This window comes from Salmo salar, chromosome ssa02 (genome assembly GCF_905237065.1).
Source record: "Salmo salar chromosome ssa02, Ssal_v3.1, whole genome shotgun sequence".
In the NCBI taxonomy this organism is placed as follows: Eukaryota; Metazoa; Chordata; class Actinopteri; order Salmoniformes; family Salmonidae; genus Salmo; species Salmo salar.
In genome coordinates, this window is record NC_059443.1 from 78,071,377 (window position 1) to 78,083,387 (window position 12,011).

The 12,011-nt window shown below is 48.3% G+C and overlaps 1 protein-coding gene across 3 annotated transcripts in view; it reads left to right on the forward strand.

The window, feature by feature from the left end:
* Positions 1–9,683, forward strand: part of mad1l1 (mitotic arrest deficient 1 like 1) — a 108,828-nt gene extending 99,145 nt beyond the window's left edge. For all 3 annotated transcript variants that reach the window (XM_045710464.1, XM_045710460.1, XM_045710467.1), the window contains one exon: positions 7,557–9,683. In XM_045710464.1, the coding sequence (XP_045566420.1) occupies positions 7,557–7,724 (168 nt within the window). In that variant the 3' untranslated portion in view covers positions 7,725–9,683. The remainder of the gene's footprint in view (positions 1–7,556) is intronic.
* Positions 9,684–12,011: the final 2,328 nt, after the last annotated feature.

Here is a 12,011-nt window from a genome sequence, read left to right on the forward strand (position 1 = left end):
CACTCTGACCTGGTAACCCCCCTCACACTACACACTCTGACCTGGTAACCCCCCTCACACTACACACTCTGACCTGGTAACCCCCCTCACACTACACACACTGACCTGGTAACCCCCTCACTACACACTCTGACCTGGTAACCCCCCTCACTACACACTGACCTGGTAACCCCCCTCACATTACACACTGACCTGGTAACCCCCTCACTACACACTCTGACCTGGTAACCCCCTCACTACACACTCTGACCTGGTAACCCCCTCACTACACACTCTGACCTGGTAACCCCCCTCACTACACACTCTGACCTGGTAACCCCCTCACTACACACTCTGACCTGGTAACCCCCTCACTACACACTCTGACCTGGTAACCCCCCTCACTACACACTCTGACCTGGTAACCCCTCACTACACACTCTGACCTGGTAACCCCCCTCACATTACACCTCTGACCTGGTAACCCCCTCACATTACACTCTGACCTGGTAACCCCCTCACTACACACTGTGACCTGGTAACCCCCTCACTACACACTCTGACCTGGTAACCCCCTCACTACACACTCTGACCTGGTAACCCCCTCACTACACACTCTGACCTGGTAACCCCCTCACTACACACTCTGACCTGGTAACCCCCCTCACTACACACTCTGACCTGGTAACCCCCCTCACTACACACTCTGACCTGGTAACCCCCCTCACTACACACTCTGACCTGGTAACCCCCCTCACACTACACACTCTGACCTGGTAACCCCCCTCACACTACACACTCTGACCTGGTAACCCCCCGTCACGCTACACACTGACCTGGTAACCCCCCTCACTACACACTCTGACCTGGTAACCCCCCTCACTACACACTGACCTGGTAACCCCCCTCACATTACACACTGACCTGGTAACCCCCTCACATTACACACTGACCTGGTAACCCCCTCACACTACACACTCTGACCTGGTAACCCCCTCACTACACACTCTGACCTGGTAACCCCCTCACTACACACTCTGACCTGGTAACCCCCCTCACTACACACTCTGACCTGGTAACCCCCTCACTACACACTCTGACCTGGTAACCCCCCTCACTACACACTCTGACCTGGTAACCCCCTCACTACACACTCTGACCTGGTAACCCCCTCACTACACACTCTGACCTGGTAACCCCCCTCACATTACACTCTGACCTGGTAACCCCCCTCACTACACACTCTGACCTGGTAACCCCCTCACTACACACTCTGACCTGGTAACCCCCTCACTACACACTCTGACCTGGTAACCCCCTCACTACACACTCTGACCTGGTAACCCCCTCACTACACACTCTGACCTGGTAACCCCCTCACTACACACTCTGACCTGGTAACCCCTCACTACACACTCTGACCTGGTAACCCCCTCACTACACACTCTGACCTGGTAACCCCCTCACTACACACTCTGACCTGGTAACCCCCTCACATTACACACTCTGACCTGGTAACCCCCTCACTACACACTCTGACCTGGTAACCCCCTCACTACACACTCTGACCTGGTAACCCCTCACATTACACACTCTGACCTGGTAACCCCCTCACTACACACTCTGACCTGGTAACCCCTCACTACACACTCTGACCTGGTAACCCCCTCACATTACACTCTGATCTGGTAACCCTCCTTTATTCTAGAAGACTGTCAGCTCAACCTTCACACATTACCCAACTTATTCTAGAAGATTTACCATCACAAAGCTGTCAATTAGTGATCCCCTGAGACTGTGTGTGTGTGTGTGTGTGAGTGCACCTGTGTGTGTGTGTAAGTCATAGTCTTCCTGTGTGTCCAGTCTGGGAGGGAATGATCCCCAGGATGTGATGACGTGATTGGTGGATTGGCATTCCGCAGCAGCCTCGTCTCTGGTTGGCTGAGGTGACTGCCGTGTGACGTCCCGCATTCTAATCCACCAACCATCGATTTCCTTTAACTAGAAATACAGATGAGGGGGAGGAGGAAGGAGAGGGAGGAGAGGGGGAGGAGAGGAGAGGGGGAGGAGGAAGGAGAGGGGAGGAGGGGGAGGAGAAAGGTGAGGGTGAAAGGAGGAGAGGGGGGAGGAGGAAGGAGAGGGGTGAAGGGGAGGAGGAAGGAGAGGGGGAGGAGGAAGGAGAGGGGGAAGGGGAGGAGGAAGGAGAGGGGGAGGTGAGGAGGAGGAGAGGGTGAGGAGAGGGGAGGGTGAGGAGGAGGAGGAGGAGGAGGAGGAGGAGGGAGAGGAGGAGGAGGAGGTGAGGGTGAGAGGGGGAGGAGAGCTTGGAGGTGAGGAGGAGGAGGAGGAGGAGAGGGGAAGGAGAGGAGGAGGAAGGAGAGGGAGGAGGAGGGGGAGGAGAGGAGGAGGAGAGGGTGAGGAGAGGGTGAGGGGAGGAGAGGGGGAGTAGTAGTAGTAGTAGTAGTAGTAGTAGTAGAGGGAGAGAAGAGCATGGGGAAAGGAGCACCCTGGACTGACATAGTGAAGTTATTGTGTTGTTATTAAACAACAACTTGTTGATTTGATAAAGGTCAGGACTTGTTCATAACACGTTTTGGGGAGTCATGAATATGCAAACAGGCGTTGATAAGGTCACTATTTAAATAAATCCACACACACACACATTGAGAACACACACACTATTTGAATAAATCCCTTTTTGAAGAAAACATCCCACTTCTGACCTTTAAATGAAATCGGATTTCTTTCCTCTGTTTTTCCTGCCATTGGAGAGAGGAAGGGGATCATCAATGAAAGTGTGGTGCATGTTAATCATTACCCTCTGGGCCTGGTGCTCTCTCTTCTCTCCCTCCATCTCTCTCTCCCTCCATCTCTCTCCCTCCCTCCATCTCTCTCTCCCTCCATCTCTCTCCCTCCCTCCATCTCTCTCTCCCTCCATCTCTCTCTCTCCCTCCCTCCATCTTTCTCTCCATCCATCTCTCTCTCTCCCTCCCTCCATCTTTCTCTCAATCCATCCATCTTTCTCTCCATCCATCCATCTCTCTCTCCCTCCATCTCTCTCTCTCCCTCCATCTCTCTCTCTCCCTCCATCTCTCTCTCTCCCTCCATCTCTCTCTCTCTCCCTCATCTCTCTCTCTCTCCCTCATCTCTCTTTCTCTCTCCTTCCATCTCTCTTCTCTCCTTCCATCTCTCCTCTCTTCTCTCCATCTCTCTCTCCCTCCATCTCTCTCTCCCTCCATCTCTCACGCCATCATCTCTCTTCTCTCCCTCCATCCATCTCTTTCTCCATCCATGTCTCTCTCTCTCATCTCTCTCCCTCCATCTCATCTCTCTCCATCCATCTCTCTCTCCCTCCATCTCTCTCCTGTCTCTCTCCATCCATCTCTCTCCCTCCTGTCTCTCTCTCCCTCCTCTCTCTCCCTCCTGTCTCTCTCTCCATCCATCTCTCCCCCTCATCTCTCTCTCCCGTCTCTCTATCCTTCCTCCATTTTTCCCTATCCTGTCTCACTTCTATCTCTCTGTGTTCCTCCTCTCCTTTCTCTTTCTCTCCCTCTATATTGTCTCTCCCTCACTGGCCTTTCTACCCCAAGATAAAAATGTTTTATTTAATTATTTCTATATATTTGACATTATTCAGTCTTTATAAGTCAGTTTAAGTAATAATCATTATTTCTATATAGTTGACATTATTTAGTCTTTATAAGTCAGAGTTGAAGTAATAATCATTATTTCTATATAGTTGACATTATTGTCTTTATAAGTCAGAGTTGAAGTAATAATCATTATTTCTATATAGTTGACATTATTCAGTCTTTATAAGTCAGAGTTGAAGTAATAATCATTATTTCTATATAGTTGACATTATTCAGTCTTTATAAGTCAGAGTTGAAGTAATAATCATTATTTTTATATAGTTGACATTATTCAGTCTTTATAAGTCAGAGTTGAAGTAATAGTAACATGCCATTTACCAGACCCCATTATCCAAAGTGACTTAGTCATGGGTGCATACAGTTTTCAGGTGGGGAGTCCAAGCGGGAATCCACCCCACAATCCTTGGCGTTTCCAGTGCCATACTCTACCGACTGATCAACATGACTTCAGAGGGAAAAGTATTCATATATTAGTGTGTATGATGTTTATGGATTCTTCAGCATCGGACAGGGAAAAGACTACAGTAGAGACATTTTCACAGACGTTGAGTATAACTTGATGGTCATGCGTGTTCTGTGAAGTCCTCGGGGCTCTAGAACACCGGCCCTGGTTCCCATGGCGCCCTCCAGGTGTGTGTGCTGGTGTGTACAGGGAGAGAGAGAGAGACTTAGGGGTATGGCATAACTTTCCAGATGGGCTTACACACAGGAGGAGAGAAACCGAATGGGGGAGAGAGATGGACAAAGAGGGATGGTTGTGAATGGAAAGTTGACTGGGTAGAAGAGACGTGCTCTCTCTATCTCTCTCCCCCTTCTTCTCTTCTCTATCTCTCTTCCTCTCCTCCCTGCGTTTCTTTAATTACTTCATCCTCCCTCTCCTCCCTTTGCGCTCCCTCTCCTCATTTCACTCTGAGCGGCGTTGTATTTATTTAATTAATCCACCCTGAATTTCTTCCCATTTCACCGACTCATCCCACCGCTCACAAACAGGTCCCCATAAACAACAAACAACTTCTAAATCGATTTTCTTTTCTCACTTCTAAAGTTAATGTTCTCTCCCTCTTGACGCAAAGTGTGGTGTGTGTGTGTGTGTGTGTACTGTCTGTCTATCCTGTGTGTGTATGTATGTGTGTGTGTATCTACTGTCTGTCTATCCTTGTGTGTGTGTGTGTGTGTGTGTCCTACAACAGGGTTTTCTACTCCAGGAGAGATGAGGCTTCTGATCCATCTATGTGACCAAAAGTTGACATCATTCCAAAATCTCATTCCAAGACCATGGTCATTAATATGGAGTTGGTCCCCCCTTTGCTGCTATAACAGCCTCCACTCTTCTGGGAAGGCTTTCCACCAGATGTTGGAACATTGCTGCGGGGACTTGCTTCCATTCAGCCACAAGAGCATTAGTGAGGTTGGGCACTGATGTTGGGCGATTAGGCCTGGCTCGCAGTCGGCATTCCAATTCATCCAAAAGGTGCTCGATGAGGTTGAGGTCAGGGCTCTGTGCAGACCAGTCAAGTTCTTCCACACCAATCTCGACAAAACATTTCTGTATGGACTTTGCTTTATGCACAGGGGCATTGTCATGCTGAAACAGGAAAGGGCCTTCCCCAAACTGCCACAAAGTTGGATGCACAGAATCATCTAGAATGTTATTGTATGCTGTAGCGCTAATATTTCCCTTCACAGGAACTAAGGGGTCTAACCCGAACCATGAAAAACAGCCCAAGACCATTATTCCTCCTCTACTAAATTTTACAGTCGGTGCCATGCATTGGGGCAGGTAGCGTTCTCCTGGCATCCGCCAAACCCAGATTCGTCCCTCGGACTGCCAGATGGTGAAGCGTGATTCAACACTCCAGAGAATGTTTCCACTGCTGAGTCCAATGGCAGTGAACTTTACACCACTCCAGCTTGGCATTGCGCATGGTGATCTTAGGCTTGTGTGCGGCTGCTTGGCCATGGAAACCCATATCATGAAGCTCTTGTGCTGACGTTGCTTCCAGAGGCAGTTTAGAACTTGGTAGTGAGTGTTACAACTGAGGACAGATGATTTTTGCTTCAGCACTCAGCAGTCTCGTTCTGTGAGCTTGTGTGGTCTACCACTTCACGGCTGCGCCGTTGTTGCTCCTAGATGTTTCCACTTCACAAAAACAGCACTTACAGTTGACCGAGGCAGCTTTAGCAGGACAGAAATTTTACAAACTGACTTGTTGGAATGGTGGCATCCTATGACGGTGCCATGTTGAAAGTCACTGAGCTCTTCAATAAGGCCATTCTGCTGCCAATGTTTGTCCATGGAGATTGCATGGTTGTGTGCTGTCAGCAACGGGTGTGGCTGAAATAGCTGAATCCACTAATTTGAAGAGTTTTCCACATACTGCTGTATATAAACTCAGCAAAAAAAGAAATGTCCTCTTACTGTCAACTGCGTTATTTTCAGCAAACTTAACGTGTAAATATTTGTATGAACATAACAAGATTCAACAACTGAGACATAAACTGAAACAAGTTCCACAGACGTGACTAACATAAATGGAATAATGTGTCCCTGAACAAAGGGGGAGGGTCAAAAGTAACAGTCAGTATCTGGTGTGGCCACCAGCTGCATTAAGTACTGCAGTACATCTCCTCCTCATGGACTGCACCAGATTTGCCAGTACTTGCTGTGATATGTTAACCCACTCTTCCACCAAGGCACCTGCAAGTTCCCGGACATTTCTGGGGGGAATGGCCCTAGCCCTCACCCTCTGATCCAGCAGGTCCCAGACGTGCTCAATGGGATTGAGATCCGGGCTCTTCGCTGGCCATGGCAGAACACTGACATTCCTGTCTTGCAGGAAATCACGCACAGAACGAGCACTATGGCTGGTGGCATTTTCATGCTGGAGGGTCATGTCAGGATGAGCCTGCAGGAAGGGTACCACATGAGAGAGGAGGATGTCTTCCCTGTAACACACAGCGTTGAGATTGCCTGCAATGACAACAAGCTCAGTCCGATGATGCTGTGACACACCGCCCCAGACCATGACGGACCCTCCACCTCCAATCGATCCCGCTCCAGAGTACAGGCCTCGGTGTAACGCTCATTCCTTCAACGATAAACGCAAATTCGACCATCACCCCTGGTGAGACAAAACCGCGACTCGTCAGTGAAGAGCACTTTTTGCCAGTCCTGTCTGGTCCAGCGACGGTGGGTTTGTGCCCATAGGCGACGTTGTTGCCAGTGATGTCTGGTGAGGACCTGCCTTACAACAGGCCTACAAACCCTCAGTCCAGCCGCTCTCAGCCTATTGCGGACAGTCTGAGCACTGATGGAGGGATTGTGCATTCCTGGTGTAACTCGGGCAGTTGTTGCCATCCTGTACCTGTCCCACAGGTGTGATGTTCGGACGTACCAATCCTGTGCAGGTGTTGTTACACGTGGTCTGCCACTGCGAGGACGATCAGCTGTCCGTCCTGTCTCCCTGTAGCGCTGTTTTAGGCGTCTCACAATACGGACATTGCAATTTATTGCCCTGGCCACATCTGCAGTCCTCATGCCTCCTTACAGCATGCCTAAGGCACGTTCACGCAGATGAGCGGGGACCCTGGGAATTTTTCTTTTGGTGTTTTTCAGAGTCAGTAGAAAGGCCTCTTTAGTGCTCTAGGTTTTCATAACTGTGACCTTAATTGCCTACCGTCTGTAAGCTGTTAGTGTCTTAACGACATTAATTGTTTATGGTTCATTGAACAAGCATGGGAAACAGTGTTTAAACCCTTTACAATGAAGATCTGTGAAGTTATTTGGATTATCTTTGAAAGACAGGGTCCTGAAAAAGGGACATTTCTTTTTTTTCTGAGTTTCTATATGTAGTGTACTTCTAACTGACAACCTTCTCCCTGTCTCTTTCTTCTTTATCTCTCGTCCTCTCCCTCTCTCTCCTCCAGGCCAGTGGAGGTGTTGTGGGCAGTGGAGGCAGTATGCAGCTGATGGAGACAGATTTCAGTAAAACCCTGAGAGAGATGGTGGACCTCCATCTGCACCACCAGAAGAGCATACCAGCCTTCCTCTCTGCTGTGACCCTCGACCTCTTCAGCCGACAGACCACAGTCTGACTTGACCCTCGACCTCTTCAGCCGACAGACCACAGTCTGACTTGACCCTCGACCTCTTCAGCCGACAGACCACCGTCTGAATTGACCCTTGACCTCTTTAGCCGACAGACCACGGTCTGACTTGACCTCTTGAGCCGACAGACCACGGTCTGACTTGACTCTCGACCTCTTCAGCCGACAGACCACAGTCTGACTTGACCCTCGACCTCTTCAGCCGACAGACCACCGTCTGAATTGACCCTTGACCTCTTTAGCCGACAGACCACGGTCTGACTTGACCTCTTGAGCCGACAGACCACGGTCTGACTTGACTCTCGACCTCTTCAGCCGACAGACCACCGTCTGACGTCAATCGACCTCTTCAGCCGACAGACCACGGTCTGACTTGACCCTCGACCTCTTCAGCCGACAGACCACGGTCTGACTTGACCCTCGACCTCTTCAGCCGACAGATCACGCTCTGACTTGACTCTCGACCTCTTCAGCCGACAGACCACCGTCTGACTTGACCCTCGACCTCTTCAGCCGACAGATCACGGTCTGACTTGACACACCCCCCCCGGGGTTGAGGGTGTCCTGTGATGTTATATGACCTGTGACCTCATTGTTTGACATGTGATGTCATTGCCTTGACCTCTTCACATAATGGTTAAGGTTAGGATTGGGGGAGGGGAAGCTGATCCTAGATCTGTCATTGTTGTCTGACCTGTGATGTTGTCATGTGACCCCGAGGTGACCTATGACCTCACTATCTGACCTGTGATGTCATGGTGTCTGACTGACACAGCTGTGTGATGGACTCTGATGATAATAATATAAAGTTAAATAAAAGGAGTCGCTGTCTAGACCTGTGTTGTTTCTCTGCATGAAGTTACACATTTGATCACCTTACAATAGAATATCATTATTTCTAGATGTTATGGAGGTTTTTAGGATGACGGTGAGAAGAGGAAACAAGGGCCTTTGTTGACATCATACTTCATTACGTTAATTATCTTAGTCTGTCACAAATGGCACCCTATTCCCTACATAGTGCACTACAAGAGCCTGAAGGTAGTGCACTAGGTAGGTAATAGGGTGACAGCCTCTTTCTTTATATAGTGTGATCTCTGTAACCTTCAGTCAGATGTTCTGTTATTGTTTCACTACTTCCTGTATTGAGCTCTTTAACCTTCAGTCAGATGTTCTGTTATTGTCTCACTACTTCCTGTGTTGATCTTTGCTCTTCAGTTGTTTTTTGCAGAAGGTTCATATGGCTTCATGTTGGACACACAGCCGTATGTCATTTTAAATAGTGACACACAACGAACATCTTGTTATTTTCTTGTAAATGGAAAGCAGTGAAAAAGGTATAACCTGAATGAGTTGATTTGTCATTAGAACAAACAGCTCTATTACTTCTTACCTCTTAGTTTGTTTTGCTTTCTGAATCCCATTTCTGAGTCAATCTACACTGAACAAAAATAGAAACGCAACATGTAATGTATGTAGCAAACATTTCTCTACCATAAGCCGCCTCCAATGTCGTTTTAGAGAATTTGGCAGTACAACCAGCCTTACAACCACAGACCACATGTAACCACGCCAACCCAGGACCTCCACATCCGGCTTCTTCACCTGCAGGATCGTCTGAGACCAGCCACCCGGACAGCTTATGAAACTGAGGAGTATTTCTGTCTGTAATAAAGCCCTTTTGTGGGGGAAAACTCGTTCTGATTGGCTGGGCTAGGTCCCCAGGGGGAGGCTGTGCCCATGGCTGTGCCCCTGCCCAGTCATGTGAAATTCATAGATTAGGGCCTAATTAATTTATTTAAATTGACTGATTTCCTTCTATGAACTGTAACTCAGTAAAATTGTTGTGTTGCGTTTATATTTTTGTTCAGTATAATTATGATGCATGTATGTGTGGAATATTATTTCAGACGTGAATTGAGTGAATAAAGAACTAATCTAACTAGACGTGTTTGTCCGTGTGGTGTGAGGGTGCATTCAAGACAACTGGAAACTCGAAGAAAATTAGGTGAAATTGTGACGTAAAAACTTTGAGGTCAGTGAGGTCAAATGGTGAGGTCAGTGAGGTCAAATCGTGACATCAGTGATCTTTCGGTTGGAAAGTCGGAGCTCTAAGCAGAAACCTGAATTTCCGACTTGGAATTCCGAGTTTGATGACTGTTCAAAACGATTTTCCCAGTCAGCGCTAGTCCCCCCCCCAGAGTTCCCAGTTGTCTTGAAGGCAGCATGAGCACACGCTTGTCTGTGTGGGTGTGCGCTTGTCCTTGTGTTTTTGTGTGTGCATGCTTGTGAGTGAGTTGTAGTACTGTAGGCTGTAAATCATTAGTCAGCCAGACTAGTTCCCAGGGGAAAGGAGAGATGGAGAATATCATACCCATTCTCTCACCCACACACCACCTGGCTGTGTTCACCCTGTGAGTACCTTCTCTGTTCTAGTGTTGGGGAAAGATGGCTAAATAAGACAGTTGCCCACTGCACTGAGGATAGGAAACACTCACCACCGATAAATCTACGATAATCGATCATTTCAATAAGCATTTTTCCACGGCTGGCCATGCTTTCCACCTGGCTACCACTACCCCGGCCAACACCTCAGCACCCCCTGCAGCAACTTGCCCAAGCCTCCCCCATTGCTAATTCACCCAAATCCAAACAGCTGATGTTCTGAAAGAGCTGCAAAATCTGGATCCCTTCTAATCAGCTGGGCTAGACAATCTGGACCCTCTCTTTCTAAAATCATCTGCTGAAATTGTTGCAACCCCTATTACTAGCCTGTTCAACCTCTCATATCGTCTGAGATCCCCTAAGATTGGAAAGCTGCTGCAGTCATTCCCCTCTTCAAAGGGGGAGACACTCTATAACCCAAACTGCTACAGACCTATATCCTACCCTGCCTTTCTAAGGTCAAGTTAACAAACAAATCACCGACCATTTCGAATCCCACCGTACCTTCTCCGCTATGCAATCTGGTTTCCGAGCTGGTCATGGGTGCACCTCAGCCACGCTCAAGGTCCTAAACGATATCTTAACCGCCATCGATAAGAGACATTACTGTGCAGCCGTATTCATTGACCTGGCCAAGGCTTTTGACTCTGTCAATCACCACATTCTTATCGGCAGACTCAATAGCCTTGGCTTCTCAAATGACTGCCTCGCCTGGTTCACCAACTACTTCTCAGATAGAGTTCAGTGTGTCAAATCAGAGGGCCTGTTGTCCGGACCTCTGGCAGTCTCTATGGGGGTGCCACAGGGTTCAATTCTCAGGCCGACTCTTTCCTCTGTATACATCAATATTGCCACTCTTGCTGATTCTCTGATCCACCCCTACGCAGACAACACCATTCTGTATACATTTGGTCCTTCTTTGGACACTGCTAACAAACTTCCAAACGAGCTTCAACACCATACAACTCTCCTTCCGTGGCCTCCAACTGCTTTTAAATGCAAGTAAAACTAAATGCATGCTATTCAACCGATCGCTGCCCACACCTACCCTCCCGCCCGACTAGCACCACTACTCTGGACGGTTCTGACCTAGAATATGTGGACAACTACAAATACCTGGGTGTCTGGTTAGACTGTAAACTCTCCTTCCAGACTCACATTAAGCATCTCCAATCCAAAATTAAATCTAGAATCGGCTTCCTATTTCGCAACAAAGCCTCCTTCACTAATGCCGCCAAACATACCCTCGTAAAACTGACTATCCTACCGATCCTTGACTTCGGCGATGTCATTTACAAAATAGCCTCCAACACTCTACTCAGCAAATTGGATGCAGTCTATCACAGTGCCATCCGTTTTGTCACCAAAGCCCCATATACTATCCACCACTGCGACCTGTATGCTCTCGTTGGCTGGCCCTCACTACATATCCGTCGCCAAACCCACTGGCTCCAGGTCATCTATAAGTCTTTGCTAGGTAAAGCCCCACCTTATCTCAGCTGACTGGTCACCATAGCAACACCCACCCATAGCACGCGCTCCAGCAGGTATATTTCACTGGTCATCCCCAAAGCCAACACTTACTTTGGCCACCTTTCCTTCCAGTTCTCTGCTGCCAATGACTGGAACGAATTGCAAAAATCACTGAAGCTGGAGTCATATCTCCCATTTAACTTTAAACATCAGCTGTCAGTGCAGCTTAAAAAGCAGATGAGCTATGTACAGGTGCAGTGATCTGTAAGCTGCTCTGACAGCTGATGTTTAAAGTTAAATGGGAGATATGACTCCAGCTTCAGTGATTTTTGCAATTCGTTCCAGTCATTGTCAGCA